This window comes from Schistocerca serialis, chromosome 4 (genome assembly GCF_023864345.2).
Source record: "Schistocerca serialis cubense isolate TAMUIC-IGC-003099 chromosome 4, iqSchSeri2.2, whole genome shotgun sequence".
Taxonomy (NCBI): domain Eukaryota; kingdom Metazoa; phylum Arthropoda; class Insecta; order Orthoptera; family Acrididae; genus Schistocerca; species Schistocerca serialis.
Window position 1 is genome coordinate 111,274,854 of NC_064641.1, and position 25,454 is coordinate 111,300,307.

Consider the following 25,454-nt stretch of genomic DNA (forward strand, 5'->3'; position numbering starts at 1 on the left):
AACTTTCACTTTATTTCCACTTCTGTTTTTGGCACATCACTGATCATTTTTAGCCGCTCCCCACAGGTTTTAACGTCATTATTTCTTCGTCAGACAATTGTTAGCCACATTTTCGTAATCTTTCACAACAACACCACTCCTTTTAATACATTTACACGATTTTTCGAAATTTTCCTGAATTTCTCCGTCCTTTAACGTGTTTCAGCGGCAACACAACCACCTAACCTTCATGCACATCGCTGTCTACCAACCCAAGTTCACCACAGGATCAACTTAACCAACACTTTTTCGCCTTTTTTCATACCAGATCTCCAGTTACTTTCTAGTTCACCCTTATCTCTCCCCATATATTTTTATCTTTCATTTTCATTTCAACCTCATGTAAATGATGTCTGCTTGTGTCTGTATATGTGTGGATGGATATGTGTGTGTGTGCGCGAGTGTATACCCGTCCTTTTTCCCCCTAAGGTAAGTCTTTCCGCTCCCGGGATTGGAATGACTCCTTACCCTCTCCCTTAAAACCCACATCCTTTCGTCTTTCCCTCTCCTTCCCTCTTTCCAGATGAGGCAACAGTTTGTTGCGAAAGCTTGAATTTTGTGTGTATGTTTGTGTGTCTGTCAACCTGCCAGCACTTTCATTTGGTAAGTCACATCATCTTTGTTTTTAGATATACTTTTCCTACGTGGAATGTTTCCCTCTATTATATATATATATATATATATATATATATATATATATATATATATATTCTACTCTCTCTCTCTCTCTCTCTCTCTCATAGAAACACAAACACACACATACATACATACACACAAAATTCTAGCTTTCGCAACCAATGGTTGCTTCGTCAGGAAAGAGGGAAGGAGAGGGAAAGACGAAAGGATGTGGGTTTTAAGGGAGAGGGTAAGGAGTCATTCCAATCCCGGGAGCGGAAAGACTTATCTTAGGGGGAAAAAAGGACAGGTATACACTCGCGCACACACACACACACACACACACACACACACACACACACACACACACATATCCATCCCCACATACACACAGTTCATCCCTATGAAATCCCCAAACCACCTTCCTTACCCTCTGGCTCCTACCCTTGTAACCGCCCCCGGTGTAAAACATGTCCAATGCACCCTCCCACCACCACCTACTCCAGTCCTGTAACCCGGAAGGTGTACACGATCAAAGGCAGAGCCACGTGTGAAAGCACCCACGTGATTTACCAACTGACCTGCCTACACTGTGAAGCTTTCTATGTGAGAATGACCAGCAACAAACTGTCCATTAACATGAATGGACACAGGCAGACAGTGTTTGTTGGTAATGAGGATCACCCTGTGGCTAAACATGCCTTGGTGCACGGCCAGCACATCTTGGCACAGTGTTACACCGTCTGGGTTATCTGGATACTTCCCACTAACACCAACCTGTCAGAACTCCGCAGATGGGAACTTGCCCTTCAGTATATCCTCTCTTCTCGTTATCCGCCAGGCCTCAACCTCCGCTAATTTCAAGTTGCCGCCGCTCATACCTCACCTGTCTTTCAACAACATCTTTGCCTCTGTACTTCTGCCTCAACTGACATCTCTGCCCAAACTCTTTGCCTTTACAAATGTCTGCTTGTTTCTGTGTATGTGCGCATGGATATGTGTGTGTGTGTGTGTGTGTGTGTGTGTGTGTGTGTGTGTGTGTGTGTGTGTGGGCGCGCGCGCGCGCGCACCTGTCCTTTTTTCCCCCTAAGGTAAGTCTTTCCGCTCCCGGGATTGGAATGACTCCTTACCCTCTCCCTTAAAACCCACATCCTTTCGTCTTTCCCTCTCCTTCCCTCTTTCCTGACGAAGCAACCATTGGTTGCGAAAGCTAGAATTTTGTGTGTATGTATGTGTTTGTTTGTGTTTCTATCGACCTGCCAGTGCTTTCGTATGGTAAGTCACATCATCTTTGTTTTTAAATATATTTTTCCCGCGTGGAATGTTTCCCTCTATTTTTTTATATATATTCCCAAATGAAACACGCTTCACTGTCAAGAGTGCAATAAGTGATGCCTACAGTGACTAACGTAGTAGAATATTGTCAAATGATCTTCCATAAAATTCTGGTCATGTGTAAAGGCTGTTAGTGACACCAAAGTTAGGGTCCAGTCCCTAGTGAATGAGACAGGAACTGAACTTGAGGGTCGAAAAGCAAAAGCTGAAATGCTTAACTCCATTTTCACTTTCTTTACAAACGAGATAGCCCTAATTTGATCTTTGTACCACTGATAAGATGAATGAAATAAGAATTAGCGTCAGTGATGTTGAGAAACAACTGAAATCATAAAAACTGAACAAATCTCCAGGGCCCGATGGAATCCTTATCAGATTCTTTATTAGATTTGTGGCTGAGTTAGCCCCTCTTCTGACTATATCATACGTCCTTCAAACAAAAACCCATGTCCAGTTCTACAAGAACGGTAATTGAAGTGATCGACAAAACAACCATCTAATATCCTTGACATCAATTTGTTGAATAATCTTAGAAATATTCTGAATTCAAACATAATGAGGCATCTTGAAAAGAATGACTTCCTCCTTTCCAACCAGCATGGATTCTAAAAACACTGATCATGTGAAACCCAACTCGCACTTTTCTCATGACGTACTGAAAGCTTTGGATCAAGGCAAGCAGGTAGATGCTGAATTTCTTAGTTTCCAAAAAGCTTTTGGCTCGGTACCACACCTACACTTACTGTAAAAAGTATAAACATATGAGGTGTCAAGTGAAATTTGTGAATGGATTGAGGATTTTTTGGTAGGGAGCCAGCATGTTATCTTGGATGGAGAGTCATTGTCAGACTTAGAAGTAACTTCAGATGTCCTCCGAGGAAGTGTGGTGGGATGCTTGCTGTTGATGTTGTATATTAATGACCTTGCAGATAATATTAATAGCAACCTCAGACTTTTTGGAGATGATGCAGTTATCTATGGTGAACTATCATCTGAAAGTAACTGCATAAATATTCAGTCAGATCTTGATAAGATTTCAAAGTGGTGCAGAGATTGGCAGCTTCCTTTAAATGCTCAAAAATATAAAACTTTGCACTCCAAAAAATGAAAAAAAAACATAGTATCCTATGATTATAATGTCAATGAGTCTCTGTTAGAATCAGCCACCTCATACAAATACCTGGGTGTAACACTTTGTAAGGATACGAAATGGAATGGTCCCATGGGCTCAGTCATGAGTAAAGCACGTGGTAGACTTCGGTTTATTGGTAGAATACACTGGAAGTGCAATCAGTCTACAAAGGAGATTGGTTAAAAATAACTTGTGTGACCGGTTCTAGAATGCTTCTCAAGTATGCGGGACCCTTACCAAATAGGACTAACAGGAGATATTGAACAAATACTGAGAAAGGCAGCACAAATGGTCACAGGTCTGTTTGATCCAGGGAGAGAGTGACAGAGATACTGAGGGAACTGAACTGGCAGGCTCTTGAAGATAGATGTAAACTATCCCAAGAAACTCTATTAACAAAGTTTCAAATACCAGCTTTTAATGATGATTCTAGGAATATACTACAACCCCCTATGTATTGCTTGCATAGGGATTGTCTACATCTACATACATACTCTGCAATCCACCATATGGTGCGTGGCGGAGGGTACTTCATACCACAACTAGCATCTTCTCTCCCTGTTCCACTCCCAAACAGAACGAGGGAAAAATGACTGCCTATATGCCTCTGTACCAGCCCTAATCTCTCTTATCTTATCTTTGTGGTCTTTCCGCTAAATATAAGTCGGTGGCAGTAAAAATGTACTGCAGTCAGCCTCAAATGCTGGTTCTCTAAATTTCCTCAGTAGCGATTCACGAAAAGAATGCCTCCTTTCCTCCAGAGACTCCCACCCGAGTTCCTGAAGCATTTCCGTAACACTCGCGTGATGATCAAACCTTCCAGTAACAAATCTAGCAGCCCGCCTCTGAATTGCTTCTATGTCCTACCTCAATATGACCTGATAGGGATCCCAAACGCTCAAGCAGTACTCAAGAATACGTCGTATTAGTGTCTTATAAGCGGTCCCCTTTACAGATGAACCACATTTTCCCAAAATTTTACAGATGAACCGAAGACAACTATCCGCCTTCCCCACAATTGCCATTACATGCTTGTCCCACTTCATATCGCTCTGCAATCTTATGCCCAAATATTTAATCGATGTGACTGTCAAGCGCTACACTACTAATGGAATATTCAAACATTACGGGATTCTTTTTCCTATTCATCTGATTTAATTTACATTTATCTATATTTAGAGTTAGCTGCCATTCTTTACACCAATCACAAATCCTGTCCAAGTCATCTTGTATCCTCCTAGAGTCACTCAACGACACCTTCCCTTACACCACAGCATCATCAGCAAACAGCCACACATTGCTATCCACCCTATCCAAAAGATCATTTATGTAGATAGAAAACAACAGCGGACCTACCACACTTCCCTGGAGCACTCCAGATGATATCCTCACCTCCGATGAACACTCAGCATCGAGGACAACGTACTGGGTTCTATTACTTAAGAGGTCTTCGAGCCACTCACATATTTGGGAACCAATCCCACATGCTCGTACCTTAGTTAGGAGTCTGCAGTGGGGCACCAAGTCAAACACTTTCCAGAAGTCAAGGAATATGGCATCCGTCTGATACCCTTCATCCATGGTTCGCAAGACATCATGTAAGAAAAGGGAGAGTTGTGTTTTGCAGGAGCGATGCTTTCTAAAGCCGTGCTGATGCATGGACAGCAACTTCTCTGTCTCAAGGAAATTCATTATATTCGAACTGAGAATATGTTCGAGAATCCTGCAACAAACCGATGTTAAGGATATTGATCTGTAATTTAGAGGATCCGTCCTTCTACCCTTCTTACATACAGGCGTCACCTGCGCTTTTTTCCAGACGCTCGGGACTTTACATTGGCTAAGAGATTCGCGATAAATGAAAGCTAAGTAAGGAGTCAATGCAGTAGAGTACTCTCTGTAAAACTGAATTGGAATCCCATCAGGACCTGGCAATTTATTTATTTTCAACCCCTATCAGCTGTTTCACAACCCCAGGGATGTCTATCACTATGTCCTCTATACGGGAATCTGTACGAGACTCAAACGGTGGTATGTTTGTACGATCCTCTTGTGTGAAAGATTTCTCAAATTCTAAATTTAAAATTTCAGCTTTCATTTTGCTATCTTCCGTTGCCAGGCCAGACTGATCAGTGAGTGACTGGACGGAAGCCTTCGACCCGCTTACCGATTTCATGTAAGACCAGAATTTCCTTGGGTTTTCAGCAAGATCTTTTGCTAAGGTATGACGGTGGTAGTGGTTGTATGCTTCGCACATCGCTCTTTTTACAGCAGCACTAATCTCTACAACTTTTGCCTATCCTCATTCTCCCGATCTTTCTTGTACCGCGAGTGTAACTGTCTTTGCTTCCTGAGCATTCTCTAAACTGCGCTGTTAAACCACAGTGGGTCGTTTCCGTCCATAACCTACTTTTTTGGCACATACTTCTCCAATGTGTGATTTACAATGTGTTTAAAATTTGCCCATAATTCTTCCACGTCCATCTTACCGGAAGTAAATGAAGTTGATTCATTTACTAAGTGGGATGCTAACAACTGCTTATCTGCTCTTTCTAGTAAGAATACTCTCCTAGCCTTCTTGACCGACTTTTTAACTTTCGTAACCATAGTCATAATGACATCATCATGATCACTAACCCCTGTCTCAACACACACCGCCGATGAGGTCTGGTCTGTTCATGGCTACCAGATCTAAAATATTTCCATTACGCATTGGCCGTCGATTTAGCTGCTCAAGACAGTTTTCAGAGAATGTTTTCAACAGAAATTCATACGACGGCTTGTCTGTACCACCTGTAATGAATCCATAGACATCCCAGTCTATACTAGGTAGGTTGAAGTCGCCTCTGACTGGAAGATTGGAATAGCTGCATCACACACAGAGGCATTGAAACAATTCTTCGTTCTGTGCTCCATACATAAATGGAACAGGAAGAAACCATAATGACTGATACAATGGGACATACCCTCTACCATGCACTTGACAATGGTTTGCTGAGTACAGGTGTAGATTTAGATGGACATGTAGTATATAGAATCCAATGACTGCAGTACTAAGAGCTGAATGACATGTGAGGGAGACAGTAATTAAAAAAGGGCATGAGACAGGGTTGTAACTTATTCCCAAAATTATTCAATACTACAAGTTGTAACCTATTCCCAACATTACTCAATGCTACATAAATGATGCAGTAAAATAAACCAACAACAAATTTTTAATATAATTTAAAGTTAGGGAAAATAAATTAACATTTAATGGTTTTTTACAACATTATAATTTTGTCCTAGAAGGAAAATGACTTGGATAAACAAAGCCAAATGAACAAGGGGTATAGAGTGTGTCAAATTAAGCCAGCCATTGATAAGAAAATTAGATTAGGCAATGGGACACCAAAATTAATAGACAAGTTATCCTATTTGAGCAGCAAAATAATTCATGATGGCAAAAGTAAAGAGGATATTATTAGCAGACTGACAACAAGACAATATATTCTGAAATATGTTAACATGAAATACAAATTTAAGTGTTGAAGTCCTTTGTAAAAGTATTTGTCTGGAGTGTAACGTTATGGAGTGAAACATGGGCAGTTAATACTAGAGTCAACTAGAGACAGTCATTTTTCCCTCACTCTATTTGTGAGTGGAACAGGAAAGGACATTACTAGTAATGGTACAGGGTACCCTCTGCCAGATGCCACACAGTGGCTTGCGGAGCATGTATGTAGATATACATGTACAGATGAAAGCTTTAGAAGTTTGGTGCTACAGAGGAATGCTGAAGATTAGAACAGTATGCTGTGGGTGTGGGTCCATCAAGTAAGTAATGAAGATGTATGAATTCAAGAGTTTTATGGCAGAACTCTACTAAAGGAAGGGTTAGGCTGATAGGACACATCCTCAGGCACCAATGAATAGTTAATTTAGTAATGGAGGGAAGTGCGACGAATGAAAATTGTACATGCATACCAAGGACTGAACACTCAAAGCATTTTAAATGAATGTAGGTTGCAGTAGTAGTCTTAATATGAGAAGTCTTGCACAGGATACACTATAGTGGAGGGCTCTCCATTAGACCAGTCTTCAGTCTGATGAGTAGAACAATGACAACAACAATGTATTATTACACATATAATATATTTGACATCCTACAAATGTAAATATGCTTTACAAACAAGATTAACAGTCAGTAATAAGACTGGCTACTTAACTCATAAAAACAAACACTGTGATGACAGATGAGTCTGTTAGTTTTTTTCCACAATCTCCTTCATCACCTACATGCACAGTGGAGCCCTTAAATCAACCCCTGAAGCCAAACGTCTGACATGAAAATAGGATATCGCTTGAACATTGTTTAATCTCGGAGTTGTTTTCAAGGTGGTGCTTAGTGCAGCTGTGTATTGTGATCAGCTGAATAAAAGTTGCAGTTCTGCTGTAAAATGGAATTTTTGGGAACTGTAATAGTGATATCATGAAACTAAACAAATAACTTTCAAGTTTACAAAAAGTCTCCCCTGATCTGGGGTTCTGGGTGATTTTTCTTTAACTCTTCCCATTTCCTAAACATCACCAATGCTTTTCCTTCATTCCTCTTGCTTTCCCTTCAACCCATCTGCCAGAAAAAGGTGCCATCGGCTACATAAGCTTGCGCATATCCCAACCTTTTACAACTGTTTTCTCTTGCCGCTGGTTGGTAAGTACATTTTTTATCTGTGCATTTGTATTATATTTGTAAACAAAGTGATATTTGCAAATGTCATAATGTGACAAGTACACACAAAAAGAAATTTAAATAAAAAATAAAGTTTTTAAACTTTTTTTCTGTAGCCTCAGCTTCCAACATGACTATTCGAAGAATAGTAACTGTATTTTCTAGTGAGATGTTACACAGTACTTTGACTGTTTGTTGTATTTTTCAGTTCCATAGAGGCATCCAAGCGGAAATGTGCAGACACGTGGGTGTGGTATGAGAGACACACTCGCACCAACGAGACTAGTACCCTGACTGAGATGCTGCCATTGCAAGGGCGCGTGGTACGGCAGTCTGCACCAAATATGGGATGCGGTGCACCGTCTGCACCACGTATGACCACAACACCAGAGCATTACTTCCCTCGAGTGTGGAGTGCACACACACGTTTCTCCCGAGAACTGCCTACTGTACAATGATACTGACCTACACCTTTGTGACCTAAAAAGTAACAGTAAACAGCACACAAGTAGTGGAAAACTGCTGGTATAATGAAGAACCAAATTACATTTATAATTTCACAAAGAATAATAACAACATTTTAAAATACGTGATTCGCTTACATTTCTTTGGTAGAAGCAAAATATACTGAGTCTTCACATAGAAAACACTGTGAACCACAGCCAAAACACTATTTCAGGAAATAAATCTTTGTCACCTACAATTTACTTCATTAATTTATTTTTGTTATAATCAGTTTCATCATCTACAACTACATCTACATACATACACACTCCGCAAGCACCCATATGGTGAATGACGGATGGCATGTTGTACCACTACTAGACGTTTCTCTTCCTGTTTCACTCACAAACAGAATGAGATAAAAATTACTATCTCTATGCCTCCGTATGAGCCCTAATTTCTCGTATCTTCGGTTTGTGGTCCTTACTTGAAATGTATGTTGATGGCAGTAAGACTGTCCTACAGTCAGCCTCTGATGACTTACCTTGCCTCTCATCAGCCCAGAGCTGGACCTGACTGACTCACTTGTCTTCAAAACAAAACAAATGCCAGTTCTCTAAATTTTTTCAATAGCATTCCCCGAAAAGAAAGTTGCCTTCCCTATAGGGACACCCATTTGAGTTTCTGAAGCATCTTCATCATACTTGTGTGTTGATCAAACCTTGCAGAAACAAATTTAACAGCCTGCCCTTGAATTGATGTCTGCCTTTAATCTGACCTGGTGGCAATACCAAACACGCAAGCAGTACTCAAGAATGAGTAAGACTAATGTGCTACATGCAGTCTCCTTTACAGATTAACCACACTTCCCTAACACTCTCCCAATCAATCATTCTCCTTCCCCACTACAATCTTTAAATGCTCGTTCCATTCCACATCGCACTGCAACGTTAGGCTTAGGTATTTATTTAATCAACCTGTGTCAAGTAGCACACCTACGAACGCAGAATTCAAACATTAAGGGATTGTTTTTCCTTTGTTTGTTGGTAATTGTCCTCAGTGTCATTGTAGTGTGTTCCTCCACTGGCTGAAAAATGGATTGTGGATTCCGACACTGACTACTGTAAATAATGTAGCCTACAGGTGCACAATTGCATTGCACCATACTTTAATTTTACTTTGCACAACCCCCCAATAATACACAGTTATATGGCCAGAGCACTATTGCTTAACTTTCAAAAAGCCTCATTAATAGGTGAAACTCCACACACTGCTACAATAGTTTACTGTTGAATATCTACAGTTCTTGAAGAATAATCAGGTGTGTATGAAAACAGTCACTGTCATTGTTTTTACACACGGCCTATTGGTGTAACACTTATTTCACTGTAATGTCGTCCATTGTTGTCATTCTAACCAACACAGGTTCCTCGTCTGAAACTCGGTCATGGAATGACTGTCTCGTGACCAAAAATTGGGCACTTATATATCATGACAATAATCGGTACTGAAATTGCACATTGTTTAAAGTTAAATTTACAGAAATTACAATTAAAACTTAACTCATTAAAGTAACTGAATACATCAAAAAAATGGTTCTTTTTAGCAGTTTCTTCTACTACGAGGGTTACGCCAAATTATTTGTTTAAATCATGAAATTAACAAATATAGTTACATAAACAATACTTTTGACAAAACTGTTGTTTACTTTGGAATTAATGAAGGGCTGATTTTGCTAACATGTTTTTGAATAGAGCTAAATAGACACTTTAAGATTACTAGTACTTTGTCTTCCAAATGTTTACCATTATTACAGAATTTATACTTGTTTATATGTCAACAATAGACTTTAAGTTACGAAACAATCACTGATTACTCCCTATAATGAAAGTTACTAATTAGTGATAGTCAAAATAAATTAGAAAATCAATTAATACTTAAAATTAAGCACAAAATTAGATCTGGTGTTATATTTTTTAAAACTGAGGGCCAATCTTTCTCTTTTATGGAAATGCAGATTATATTCACGTTTGTTAATGATAATTGGTTAAAAGTAACAAAACGAATTTAAGGAGGCAGGTGGCAAAACAAAAGGGGGAAGTAAAAATATCCCAGCTTGCTTCATCACACACTGTGTTCCTTGAACCACTCCATCACATTGGTGCATTATCTTGTTGAAAAATACCAATGCCGTCGGGAAACATGATCATCTTGAAGAGGTGTATTTGGTCTGCAACCAGTGTATAATACCTCTTGGCTGTCATGGTGCCCTGGACAAGCTCCACTGGATCCATGGAAGCCCAAGTGAATGTTCACCTGAGCATAATGGAGCCATAAGCTTGTCTCCATCCTGTACTAAAGGAGCCAAGGAACTGTTCCCCTGTAAGATGACGGATCCACACCTTACCATCAGGATGATGATGAAGATATCGGGGTTCATCCAACCATGCAATGCTTTGCCACTGCACCAACATCCAATGCCAATGGACATGTGCCCATTTCAGTTATAGCTGCCTATGTCGTGGTGTTAACATAGGTACATGCATGGCTCGTCAGCTGCAGATGCCCATCATGAGGAGTGTTCATTGCACTGTGTGTTCAGACACACGTGTACTCTGCCCAGCATTAAATTCTGATGTTAATTCTGCCACAGTTCGTCGTCTGTCCTGTTTTACCAGTCTGCCCAGCCCATGACGTCCTACATCTGTAATGAGGGGTGGTCGCTCAACCCCATGACGTCTGGACATGGTTTCACATTGGTTTCGCCATGTGGTGAAGACACCATAGCACTCCTCGAACACCCAACAAGTCGTGCAGCTTCTGAAATGCTTGTGCCGAGCCATCACAACCTGCCCTCAGTCAAACTCGAATACATACAGACAGCATGCTCACTGATACTACGTGCACTAGTGCGTGTGTTTGACTATCAGTCATTCCTAGTCATGTGACGCTGCTATCACCTGGACAGGTTTATATAGATGGGCATAATGTTCTGGCTGATCAGTGTATGTCTGGAAAGAAAGTACTGTTTTGGAAAAAAACTCTAAAACAGTTTTTCAAACTAAAATTTCTTTTTACAAGAAAGAGCATTTTTCAAACTACTTGTCTACATAGTCGACACTATTAGTCACAGTGGGAAACTAACTTTTCTAGCTATGTCTTCTTCATAGAAAGAAGCTGCCAGTGAAGACAGCCACTGCTAAGAATGGTTTCTTGCATTTTCATCTCTGTCAAAGTACCTTCCTCCAAAATCATGCTTCAAGTTCAAGAATAAGTGGCAGTCAGGAGGTATGGGGTCAAGGCTGTACAGCAGCTGATCAAACCGCTCCCAGCCAAATTGTTAAATAAGGTTCTGAGTGACCCCAGCAGAATGGGAATGTGTGTTGTCATGAAGTGACTCAATGCCTTGACTGTGCATTGCACCCTTTTTGTTTTGAAATTAGCACTGAAGTTGTCTCAATGTTACATCTCTGGGAAGGCACTCAAAAAGCAGAGTGCCCCGTTTGTCCCAGAACACAGTGCATATGATTTTTTGTGCTGACAATGTTGTTTTGAATTTTTGTTTTTTTTGGGGAATCTTAAGTTCCTCCACTTCACTGACTGTTGTTTTTGTTCAGGATTGGCATGACAAACCCAAGTTTCATCACCAATCACAATTCTGTTTAAGTAAGACATGTGAATGCGCAATCAAGTCACCTCATTTTCGGGAGAGGGGGAGGGGGGAGAAGGGGGGGAGAAGGGGGAGAAGGGGGAGAGGGGGAGAAGGGGGAGAGGGGGAGAAGGGGGAGAGGGGGGAGAGGGGGAGAGGGGGGAGAGGGGGAGAGGGGGAGAGGGGGAGAGGGGGAGAGGGGGAGAGGGGGGAGAAGGGGGGAGAGGGTGGAGAAGGGGGGAGAGGGAGGAGAGGGGTGAGAGGGAGGAGAGGGGTGAGAGGGAGGAGAGGGGTGAGAGGGAGGAGAGGGGTGAGAGGGAGGAGAGGGGTGAGAGGGAGGAGAGGGGTGAGAGGGAGGAGAGGGAGAGAGGGGTGAGAGGGGGAGAGGGGGGAGAGGGAGGAGAGTGGGAGAGGGGCAGAGGGGGGAGGGGAAGAGGGGAAGAGGGGGAGAGGGGAAAAGGGGGAGAGGGGGAGCGGCGGGAGAGGGGTAGAGGGGGTAGAGGGGGCAGAGGGGGCAGAGGGGGCAGAGGGGGCAGAGGGGGGAGAGGGGGAGAGGGGGGAGAGGGGGGAGAGGGGGGAGAGGGGGGAGAGGGGGAGAGGGGGGAGAGGGGGGAGAGGGGGGAGAGGGGGGAGAGGGGGGAGAGGGGGGAGAGGGGGAGAGGGGGAGAGGGGGGAGAGGGGGGAGAGGGGGAGAAGGGGGAGAGGGGGAGAGGGGGGAGAGGGGGGAGAGGGGGGAGAGGGGGGAGAGGGGGGAGAGGGGGAGAGGGGGGAGAGGGGGGAGAGGGGGGAGAGGGGGGAGAGGGGGGAGAGGGGGGAGAGGGGGAGAGGGGGGAGAGGGGGGAGAGGGGGAGAGGGGGGAGAGGGGGGAAAAATTTCTTGCTTCATACATCTATTGCAAAACAATTGTAACACACGTGCATGTAAATCAAATGTCTAGGCAATATAGGTAGGAAAAAGGGTTCACCTTTTAATTTTTGTACTCAAATCCACAAAATTCATCCTCAGAGCTAAAGGAAGAAATACTTGAAGCCACCATGTCAGAACTTGAATCTTCACAGAATAAATTATCCTGCCTACCATTCAGTGCATTACTGATTTCACACTTCTTAAATGATTTAACCACTCTTTCAGATTTTATAGAGTTCCACAGTGTTTTGACCCACTCACAAACTTGAGAAATGCTAGGTGTCCCCTGCCTTTCTGATGGTGTAGTTTCAAAATATGGGGACTCTATCCATCTGTTCTAATCCTGCGCAAGTCCCTTAAACATTCTGTTGGTTCATACATCTAATGGTTGAAGTTAACTAGTTAGCCCTTCGGGAATTGCAGATGTTTCTTCCATTCATTCAGTGTAATTTTAATATTTTCTGTTCTGTGAGAATGAACTAATTCCATACTACAAGGGCAAGCTTCTTCAGTGGACCAGTGGTCGGCAAACTGGGGCTCGTGAGCCAAACACAGCTCTTTGGCTCCATTAATTGTGGCTCTTCAGAAAACGCCACTTGCCGTCATGCACATACAGTACTAAATTGCTTGATCATCACTAATTTAAATAATTATTAGTTCAAATAAAGAGTGAGTATGCAGCTTTTTTGCTGCACAACAAGATACTTTTGTTGTCAGGAGGAAATGTTTCACTTCCTTATTAACAGAATTTAAAGCATTTCTTCTTGAGAGGTTTTTTCTCTATCCAGACCAGGCAAACATTACATCTCCTGTAAATAGGTTTAATCATAAACTTCAGGGAAACGGAAACACAATTTTTTCAATGTGGGAAGTTATTTCATTAGAAAAAAAAAGTTCTCTCTTTTTTGCTCTAGATTTTGAAAGAGAAACTGAGTCACTCTCGAAACCTGCTGAAACACCAAGAAGGAAATAATACTGTTTATATTTAAATTGAAGGGAGGAGGGAAGAGAAAGGCAAGGAAAGGGGAGGGCATAGTGATGTCAGCTGCATCGAGACTTGATGCAGGATCAGCACCGACAAGTGAGAATGTTTACCGGACTGGGATTTGAAACCGGGACATCCTGCTTACTAGGGAGTTGCGTTAACCACTGCGCCACCCAGAAAACAGTGTTTATCACAATCGTGTGAGCTATCTCGGCACGCCTCTCGACCGACCCACATTCCCACCTATCTGCAGTCCGTGTCCATGTTATCCACACTCACTAATGTGAGATTCCTGCAGGAAACTTAGTTGTGCATCCCCACTAAAGAAGGTAGATGCGTTGCCCATCTAGGCAAATCAATTATATGAATATGTGGTGTCTGTTCTTTTGGACATTCTTATGTGGAAATGTGGGTCAGCTGAGAGGCAGGACGAGACAGCCCACACAGCTGCGATAAACACTGTTTTCTGGATGGCGCAGTAGTTAACGCAACTGCCTGGTAAGCAGGAGGTCCTGATTTCGAATCCCAGTCCGGCACAAATTTTCAACTGTCACCACTGATTCTACATCAAGTATCGATGCAGCTGACATCACTGGTCCCTTCCCTTTTCTTTCCTTACTCCACCCTTCTCCCTTCAATTTACATATAATGTATCACAGGTGTGGGGATGTCTGAAAGAACAGACACCATGCATTCATATAAATAATTCTGATATTGACATGTACTATTTCCAAACAACACTTTTAAAAATGAGGGAAGCTTTTCTCGGCAGGTTTCTGGAATTCAGAAACGGCAAAGCAATGTTAGGCTATGTTAAGAAACCTCTTAATGCTACTGTAACAGAAAATAAATTTTTCTCCCTTTAATATTGCCATATGCAACTTTGAAATGCAACTGCTCAATTTAAAAAACAAAGAACTATGGGGCTCAAAATCTGAACATTTTTTTGTGCTGATTTAGGAATAATGGACAAAAACAAATGTGAGATCACAGCACAGGTGGTCTGCTTTGAAAGCCTTATAGACGGGAGATATGTCGATTTTTTTAAAACCTGGACTAGTACTCCTACCTTCTACAATCAGCTGAAAAAATTGTGTCTACCATTCTTTCCTATTTGGGTCTACATTCATGTGAACAATCATATTCAAACATGAACCTTATCTACAGTAAATTGAGAGGTCGTCTTATTGGTGAGAACCTGGAATTAAAAACAGCAACATACAAACTAGACTTACCCAAACTTTCCAAGGAGATCCAAGGCCATTGCTCAAATTACTGTTTGACTGTCACTGTCATGATTTAATTTTATTAATACCTTACAATTTAATTTTATCAATAATACCAGTATTAAATAGATATCAAGTTTTATTCAATGTATCTAAGGTTTAAATAAAACTTAAAATTCTACCTAAAGTTTATTAAGTTAATTTTAAGGAGCATTGTGGAGTGAAAGAAGATGTGTTGAGTATTCAGAAAGGTATGTTGACATGGACGGATGGAGAGGTTGAATGAAAGATGGCCAAAAAAAGTAAACGATACGGATATGGATGGGAGTATTGGGAGGGGGCAACACAGCAAACATGCTTCAATCAGACTGAGGGCATTTTTATCACAGGCCATCATAGGGATACACTAATTAACTTAAGAACTTTGCACTTACCTACATAGTTATGTACCTGCCTATATACTTTAAGATTAAAGAATTTGGCTCTCTCAACAAATTTCAATTGTATCACTGTTGATATTAGTCTCTGTTGCCTAATGAGTTTGCCGACCACTGGCCTAGGCCAAATTTTATGTATCCACGTCATTTCTCCTCCATCCACCCAGCATTTTTCCATGTACATGTAAAACAACAGCTTTCGTCAATTATTTCTTAGGAAGTGTCTTCCTCCTAAAAATCAAAAGTGGCAGCAATTTTGTTCACTGAGCGCAGCACGATAAAACAACTGTGTAATGAGCCTTTTTGTGCCCTGAAGTTTTAACAGTATCGCTTTGCTTGCCCTTGAAATCCATAATTCTGTTTGGAGGCACATCAAAGGTGAGCAGAGTCTCGTCTATATTTCCAATTTGTGAAAGTTCAAACTTTTCTCTTTTCGTTGCATTAATGGCAAATCAATGAAATTCAATAATATGTTCTTTGTACTCTGCTGGGATCTTCTGTGATATTTTTGTCTCAGTTCGCATACAAAGCCAATACTTCTATATAAATACCTCTACATAAATTTTTAACACCACAATGTCAATCCAGTAACGTCAGTGATCTCTTTGTTAGTGGATATTGCTTTCACTCAAATTATCATTTCTGTACAAACTTAAATTCCTGCTTGTCTGTTGTCTAAAATCTGTCTATCAAGTTCTGCTTCAAGTTTTGGGCAGTTAACTCCCACTTGCTCAGATTACGTTTACTGTGAGATGCTTCCTTTAAAACATCTTCCTGATTCCACTAACTTCTTATCATTTTTTCAGTTAGATGTGGCCCAAAATGCTTTTCTGCAGACATGTTTCCATGCTCTTTAGCATATGCAATCACTTGTAGCTTTACTGCAATAGTACAGGAGTGGTGTTTTTCTGCCCCTTTTGCAAATGAACCACTCTATAAGGTACAACACAAGTGGAGCTCCACACTAACCCAACAATTTCTGAAGCTCGAACAAACAACAAAAATACTAACAATAGCGCATGTGCATCCACTGAACTATATATAACTCGAATGCCCAACTTTAATATACTGAGCTCTTCCTGCAGTGACACCATCATATTACTTTTATAACTTGCAATTCTTCATTAGTAAACCTATCCATACTGTTCTGTATTACTGTTAACATACATCACTGCCGGGGGGAAAAAAAACCTCAACCAAACTGAGTACTACTGAATGTCAGCTTGAGGGTGTAAAGTAAACAGGCATTATTGTTGACAACAGCATATACCACAAGTGAATGGAACAAATCTGTTCCCAAACAAGAAGCCCAGCACATATCTTCAACACTATTACTGTTGTGCTGATATTTTCAGTGCAACACAGACACAAAGACTGGAACACATTTAACAAATAATTGAGGTCATAAGCTGTGAGTGCTACTCTGAGATGATGAGGATGGCACACGAGGGTTAGCCACGGTATCCACCATCAAACCAGTCAGAAGACTGATGACCTGAAATCTAAAAAAATGACAGACACAAAGATAAACGAGGCTAAGAAATCAAATGTAATGCAGTTACCAGGGGGACCTTGTACCAAAGTACTCAGGAAATATCCTTCAAGAATCTCCAAAATTTTGTCGGTAGCATTCAGGTTCACCCTACGTCTCTTCAATTGTGTGTCATGAGCCATCATACAGTAAATGATAGAGGTTACTTAGTGTATCAGTGCGATCCCCATGTTGTTGTTGTTGTTGTTGTTGTGGTCTTCAGTCCTGAAACTGGTTTGAAGCAGCTCTCCATGCTACTCTATCCTGTGCAAGCTTCTTCATCTCCCAATACGTACTGCCCTACATCCTTCTGAATATGTTTAGCGTATTCATCTCTTGGTCTCCCTCTACGATTTTTACCCTCCACGCTGCCCTCCAATACTAAATTGGTGATCCCTTGATGCCTCAGAATATGTCCTACCAACCGATCCCTTCTTCTTGTCAAGTTGTGCCACAAACTTCTCTTCTCCCCAATCCTATTCAGTACTTCCTCATTAGTTATGTGATCTACCCATCTAATCTTCAGCATTCTTCTGCAGCACCACATTTCAAAGGCTTCTATTCTCTTCTTGTCCAAACTATTTATCATCCATATTTCACTTCCATACATGGCTACAGTTCACACAAATACTTTCAGAAACGACTTCCTGACATTTAAATCTATACTCGATGTTAACAAATTTTTCTTCTTTAGAAATGCTTTCCTTGCCATTGCCAGTCTACATTTTATATCCTCTCTACTTCGACCATCATCAGTTACTTTGCTCCCCAAATAGCAAAACTCCTTTACTACTTTAAGTGTCTCATTTCCTAATCTAATTCCCTCAGCATCGCCTGACTTAATTCAACTACATTCCATTATCCTCGTTTTGCTTTTGTTGATGTTCATCTTATATCCTCCCTTCAAGACACTGTCCATTCTGTTCAACTGCTCTTCCAAGTCCTTTGCTGTCTCAGACAGAATTACAATGTCATCGGCGAACCTCAAAGTTTTCATTTCTTCTCCATGGATTTTAATACCTACTGCGAATTTTTCTTTTGTTTCCTTTACTGCTTCCTCAATATACAGATTGAATAACATCGGGGACAGGCTACAACCCTGTCTCACTCCCTTCCCAACCACTGCTTCCTTTTCATACCCCTCGTCCCTTATAACTGCCATCTGGTTTCTGTACAAATTGTAAATAGCCTTTCGCTCCCTGTATTTTACCCCTTGCCACCATTAGAATTTGAAAGAGAGTATTCCAGTCAACATTGTTGAAAGCTTTCTCTAAGTCTACAAATGCTAGAAACATAGGTTTGCTTTTCCTTAATCTTTCTTATAAAATAAGTCGTAAGCTCCGTATTGCCTCACGTGTTTCAACATTTCTAAGGAATCCAAATTGATCTTCCCCGTGGTCGGTTTCTACCAGTTTTTCCATTCGTCTGTAAAGAATTCGTGTTAGTATTTTGCAGCCGTGCCTTATTAAACTGATAGTTCGGTAATTTTCACATCTGTCAACGCCTGCTTTCTTTGGGATTGGAATTATTGTATTCTTCTTGAAGTCTGAGGGTATTTCGCCCGTCTCATACATTTTGCTCACCAGATGGTAGAGTTTTGTCATGACTAGCTCTCACAAGGCTGTCAGTAGTTCTAGTGGAATGTTGTCTACTCCTGGGGTCTTGTTTCGACTTAGGTCTTTCAGTGCTCTATCAAATTCTTCAAGCAGTATCATATCTCCCATTTCATCTTTATCTACATCCTCTTCCATTTCCATAATATTGTCTTCAAGAACATCGCCCTGGTATAGTCCCTCTATATACTCCTTCCACCTTTCTGCTTTCCCTTCTTTGCTTAGAACTGGGTTTCCTTCTGACCTCTTAATATTCATGCAAGTGGTTCTCTTTTCTCCAAAGGTCTCTTTAATTTTCCTGTAGGCAGATCTATCTTACCCCTAGTGATATGCACCTCTACATCCTTACATTTGTCCTCTAGCCATCCCTGCTTAGCCAATTTGCACTTCTTGTCGATCTCATTTTTGAGACGTTTGTATTCCTTTTGGCCTGCTTCATTTACTGCATTTTATTATTTTCTCCTTTCATCAATTAAATTCAATATTTCTTCTGTCACCCAAGGATTTCTACAAGCCCTCTTCTTTTTACCTACTTGATCCTCTGCTGCTTTCACCACTTCATCCCTCAAAGCCATCCATTCTTATTCTACTGTATTTCTTTCCCCCATTCTTGTCAATTGTTCCTTTATGCTCTTCCTGAAACTCTCTACAACCTCTGGTTCTTTCAGTTTATCCAGGTCCCATCTAGTTTCTTCAGTTTTAATCTACAGTCCATAACCAATAGATTGTGGTCAGAGTCCACATCTGCCCCTGGAAATGTCTTACAATTTAAAACCTGGTTCCTAAATCTCTGTCTTACCATTATATAATCTACCTGAAACTGGTCAGTACCTCCAGGCTTCTTCCATGTATACAACCTCCTTTTATGATTCTTGAACCAAGTGTTAGCTATGATTAAGTTGTGCTCTGTGCAAAATTCTACCAGGCAGCTTCCTCTTTCATTTCTTCCCCCAATCCATATTCACCTACTACGTTTCCTTCTCTTCCTTTTCCTACTATCGAATTCCAGTCACCCATGACTATTACATTTTCGTCTCCCTTCACTACCTGAGTAATTTCTTTGATTTCATCATACATTTCTTCAATTTCTTCATCATCTGCAGAGCTAGTTGGCAAATAGACTTGTACTACTGTTGTAGGCGTGGGCTTCGTGTCTATCTTGGCCACAATAATGTGTTCACTATGTTGTTTGTAGTAGCTTACCCGAACTCCTATTTTTTTATTCATTATGAAACCTACTCCTGCATTATGCCTATTTGATTTTGTATTTATAACCCTGTATTCACCTGACCAAAAGTCTTGTTCCTCCTGCCACCGAACTTCGCTAATTCCCACTATGTCTAACTTTAACCTATCCATTCCCCTTTTCAAATTTTCTAACCCACCTGCCCGATTAAGGGATCTGACATTCCACGCTCCGATCCGTAGAACGCCAGTTTTCTTCTCCTGATAACGACATCCTCCTGAGTAGTCCCCGCCCGGAGATCCGAATGGGGGACTATTTTATCACCGGAATATTTTACCCAAAAGGACGCCATCATCATTTATCCATACAGTAAAGCTGCATGCCCTCGGGAAAAATTACGGCCGTAGTTTCCCCTTGCTTTCAGCCGTTCGCAGTACCAGCACAGCAAGCCCGTTTTGGTTAATGTTACAAGGCCAGATCAGTCAATCATCCAGACTGTTGCCCCCTGCAACTACTGAATAGGCTGCTGCCCCTCTTCAGGAACCATACTTTTGTCTGGCCTCTCAACAGATACCCCTCCATTGTGGTTGCACCTACGGTACGTCTATCTGTGTCGCTGAGGCACGCAAGCCCTCCCCACCAACGGCAAGGTCTATGGCTCATCGGGAGGGGGGGGGGGGGGGCCATCCCCATACACTTCTAATTTTCCTGTTCTACTATTAGTTGTATGTGATAAGAAAAACAGTTGAAGTACTCCAAATTTTTTTCTAATTTCACCAGGCTCACCAGCTTGCAAGATGTATTTTGAAGCAAATAATGTGTTTCTTGGCATCTCCTTGAGCATGCACTCTCAGAATTTTATGAATCAGTTTTTCCGTGATTCACAATGCCTAAACAAACCCCTGGCAGTTTGCACAACTATTCTCTAATGATTCTTGATCTGGTACAGTCCAGGTTGGCAACATTACTGCAGAATTTGTTCAACTAGTTGTTCAAGCAACTGGCATTACCAAAAACTAAATTTCTGTGGTCAATTAAACTCAAACCACTTTGGATGAATATCCACAGATGTGTCAAGGGTGGGACTCATTACTTTCACTGCTCAAAGATGGAGTCGTCTTCTGTTTCCGAACAAGTTGCTACTAGTGCTGTCTCCTACATACAACTGTGTAAACTGTAAACAGCTCAGAGACATATCGATTGTTATCCAGTAGGTAATTTACATCATTCAGTAAAGCAAAATAAGACCTGGCTATGGTGGCAGAACTACTGTGTTTATGTTTGTGGGGGCAGGGAGGGAAACACGGACCAAAATTCTCACATGTGGAGAACTGACATGCTGTATGTCTATATGCTGGTGTTCTGATAGCACAATAGTCAAAATAATAACCAGCATTTTTGTTTGCCAGTAACTCTTGCACTTGCAGTAATTTGCACAAGATGCCTTGTTCATTCTGGCACGTTTTTTAACACTAAATCACACTGACATAAAAATTTTTCTCTCAGTTTCACGGTAAGCCTTGGTATCCAGTTCTGCGAGGTAAAGGCTGTGTGAAGTTTTCACAAAGTTGATATCTTGTTGTATTGTTAACAATAACACAGAAATTTTTGTCTAACAACACATTTCCTCATATTGCCAAAGAGATTTTTATTGTGTGCACTTTGCCTCTTCTCCTTTGGGATAGACACTCGAATCCGTCAAATTTTGCATTCAATCATATCTTCTATCAGTACTGTCACTCCTGCCTCCATCTCTTTTTCAATAAATTTAATGGCATTATCAGAAAGATGACACACCCAGCCTCAAAGGCATTGTCAGCAATAACTTTCCAGACATGCACTGTGATATAACAAAGCACACCATTCAAACTACAATGAGGCTGTAGCTGGTCATGACAAAATTAGTTCCCACTACAGCCAGGTCCACAGTTAGCTTTGTCAAGTAATCCCTATAACGAACAGTAACAGTCCTATCACATTTCTTTTAATTTATTTATCTATTTATTTATTAGGTTCCATGGGATTTTGGCTGTATGTAACTGGTCATAGAACTAGTCAGGGCAAAGTTTAGAAAATTAAAAAGAAAAAAACTAAAGGAATAATAAATCACTAAAAGACTGCGAGAATATGCACATAACTGACACATACATAGGAAAGTTGACAACTACTGTGAGGAACTTTTGCACTGAATGGGACTATAGCACAAGAAAATCTTTCAGTCTAGATTTGAAGACTTCAGGTGTGAATCAGTTGTTTCCCCCCCCCCCCCCTTGAAAGCTGTAATGGTACTTGAATTACGTAACCATTACGGTACCTCAACTCAACCTCTCGATACCAGTGCTATTCTACTGTGTTTCTGTTAACTACTTAACATATTTCTGAGACAACATTCAGATTTGATTTCATTTGTGATACATCAATATGTTTATATTGCAATGATATTATTCTTACGTGTATTCTTTCTTTTGTCACTATGATCTTTGACGTACTTGTAACTCTGATTTTTGGGTGCATAAGCGATTATTAGTTAGTTGTTAGAGAGTCGCACCTTGAGAAGGTCAAGTCTTGGACGTCATGTTGGAAAGACGCATAACGTAGTCAGCTTATAAAATGTGAATTTTAACAGTGAGGAAGATGTTTTCAAGTTTAATCTTCAAGAATGGTTTGTGAAGCGCATCTACAAAACTTTTGAATATACCAGAATAAAACCTAGGCCTCTTTGCATCCGAGCTTGGAATCATAACCACCTAGATTTTCGACGATTGAGCCATGATTATACAACGAGACCAGTGTGGGAAACACGAAAAGATGAGTGCCTAATTTATTCATTATTACATGAAATGACTTTATTAACTGTGCTCTAATGACACCTGCCACATAATAACTTTGTTGTTGCCCGAAAATGCAGTATTTAGCAGCGTGAGCAACACCACAATCGTTATTAAATTTTGACCTTTGTTGTGGTAGGGTTGTTAGAAAGCCTACTGAAAATTAAACCTGATAAATGGTGCATTTCTCTTTGTACACTGCTTAAATAATTGTTATTCAAGTGCAAATAATTCTTTTATATAGTGTTTGGACTCTGAATGAATGTTGCAGCATCCTGTGAATGTGTCAAGATTGGCAATAACAAATCCCATAATAGAATATATCTACAGCAATGGGAGAGTTGAGGTATACCATAAGTTACTTTTATTTCCGATGTTGTCTCATGACTGGCAATGATTCTTATGTATGAGCTACTCGATCTCTAAAAATGGTTTTCCATTGGCAACACAAAACACGTTCCATACTTTTGCAACAAGCTTACATCAATGACAGACATCTGCAAATATGCACTTGTACTCTGAAATTCACCATAAAATTGGAACAGCTGGAATCTCTGTCCAATCATATTGACTCTACAATTATCTATAGCTAGAAGAGTAACTATTACTGTCAGAATGCCATTGCTAAGAGGACAAATGGATGAGACCCTGTGGGTACATAGTGTCATAATAGATGCTTACATTAAAACACGTTTAGAATTGTCTAGCTAATGGTCAGTTAATGTATAATTATCTGGAGCACAGATTTTAGTCTTAATATACCTAGTTCTGGCATTACAGTTTCTTATACTGTTACAAATATAGTAAGAAAATTCTGACAGACTGTAAATAATCTGGGAACAAAGAAAACCACTCACTAAACAGCAGAAGCATCGAGACAACAGGCACATACAAAAGAAAATGAAAACTTTGCAAGCTTCTGGAAGACATCCTTTGACAAGCTAGAGTACACAAGCTCATCAAAGAATTTCTTCTGAAAGATAGAAAAGTTTTCATTCTCTTTTGTGTGTGCCTGTCACTGATTCAAAGTTCCTACTATTTAGTGAGTGATCTCCTTTACTCCTCCTACCTTATACTGTTATTTAGGCCACAATTTATTGGCAGCTAACACCACATTATAAATTGCACTGACATTAATTTATTTACCATGATATTTCCTTACTTGCACTTTCTTGTTTGACTACAATGCACAGAGACCATATCTCATGTGTGCAGCAATTTACGCAATGAATATGCACTTACATTTTGAAATGGCAAACACCAACTCTCTCTCTGAGCTGAGATGTTCATCCAGTTGTGGAGGACCAACCAAGCAAGACAAAAGTGTGCACAGTCCTTTTCTCTCCACTTCTACAATCACATTTTCCTGCAATATAATGGGGAAAAAAATGGAAAAGAATAAAGGATGAATGCACAAACACTATAATTTAAAAACTGAACAGCAGTGTAAAGAACAATGACAATTGCACATGACACCCTTAAAATACAGAAATTGGGTGGTTGACATTCAAGCATATTTGCCACAAAATCATCACAAAAGGCATTTGTATGAGCACCCTGCAAAATTACAGACATTACATACATCACCTCATATTTTACTTAGCTATGAAATGACTGTTTGGAGATCCAATACACAGAAAATGGGCACAATTTTCAGAGTAATAATAAATAATAATAATAATAATAATAATAGTGTAAAGATGCGTTCATACACACTGGTGCCCCAATGTACTCACTCGTTAAGTACCTTCAGGATCTGCTTAGACCTTACACTACGAAATGTTCAACAAATCAGCAACTCTATGAACTTAGTAGGTCACCTTAATGACTTTAAGCTTAAGGATACCAACATCTTCGTGAGCTTCAATGTCATCTCTCTGTTTACCAGAGTGACTTTACAAGAAACCTCAGAACTATTGGCCTGAAATTTGACAGAGACCAAACTTTTTAGGCACATCTTGATGTCAACGTACTTTCTTTTCCACCGTGGCTGCTGCAAGCAGACAGAAGATATGTGGAACATTTTGAGGGGATGCCCTAGAATCAGCCCAATGGAAACCTAGCTGTTCCTTGCAGTATGTAGATGACACCATCATATGGCCATATTGAAGAGACATGTTGAATGGCTTCCTCATACATCTCAATTCCTTACACAGAACAGCAGTTTTACCAAGGAAGTGACCTGGATGAAGTGCTCCCCTTTCTGGGTGTCGTATAAAGAAGAGTGGATGGCACATTAGGCCACAGTGTGTACAAATAGAAGACACACACCGACCTACACCCTCCGGCAGACAGCTGATGTGGAGAAAAGGAGTGCTCAAAACATTGGTACATAGGGCTCGCACCCTCTCTGACAATGCAAGTCTCAAACAAGAACTTTAACATCTGAGGGCCTTGTGCTAGAAGAACGGCTACAAAGAGTGATAAATTCAGAAAGCCCTACATCCACTATACAACCAGTGTAAACAGAAGATAGCCCTCAGGAGGCTGTGGCCATTGCATTTATTCCTTTTTGTGACACATTATCCACAAAGACAAGATGTATTCTCCAGAAATACCAAGTGAAGATCATCTTCTGGCCAACAGCTAAAACACGGGCACTGCTCGGTAGTGTCAAAGACGACCTCAGATTAAAGAAATCTGGTGTCTATCAGATACCCAGCCAATGTGGCAAGAGATATAAAGGTCAGATAGTGTGCACTGTCAAAGATCGTTGCTGAGAACGCCAATGGCACACCAGATTGCAGCAGCATAACAAGTTGACTGTTGCAGTGCACTGCCTATAAGAATTATATGGAATGGATTAAAACCACACTA

The 25,454-nt window shown here is 40.7% G+C and overlaps 1 protein-coding gene across 1 annotated transcript in view; it reads right to left on the reverse strand.

Annotated features, from left to right (window-relative positions):
- Window positions 1-25,454, reverse strand: part of LOC126474133 (ELMO domain-containing protein 3-like) — a 109,599-nt gene that overhangs the window by 72,788 nt on the left and 11,357 nt on the right. The window contains exon 3 of the mRNA XM_050101570.1: window positions 23,880-24,003. Coding sequence (XP_049957527.1) covers window positions 23,880-24,003 — 124 coding nt within the window. The remainder of the gene's footprint in view (window positions 1-23,879; window positions 24,004-25,454) is intronic.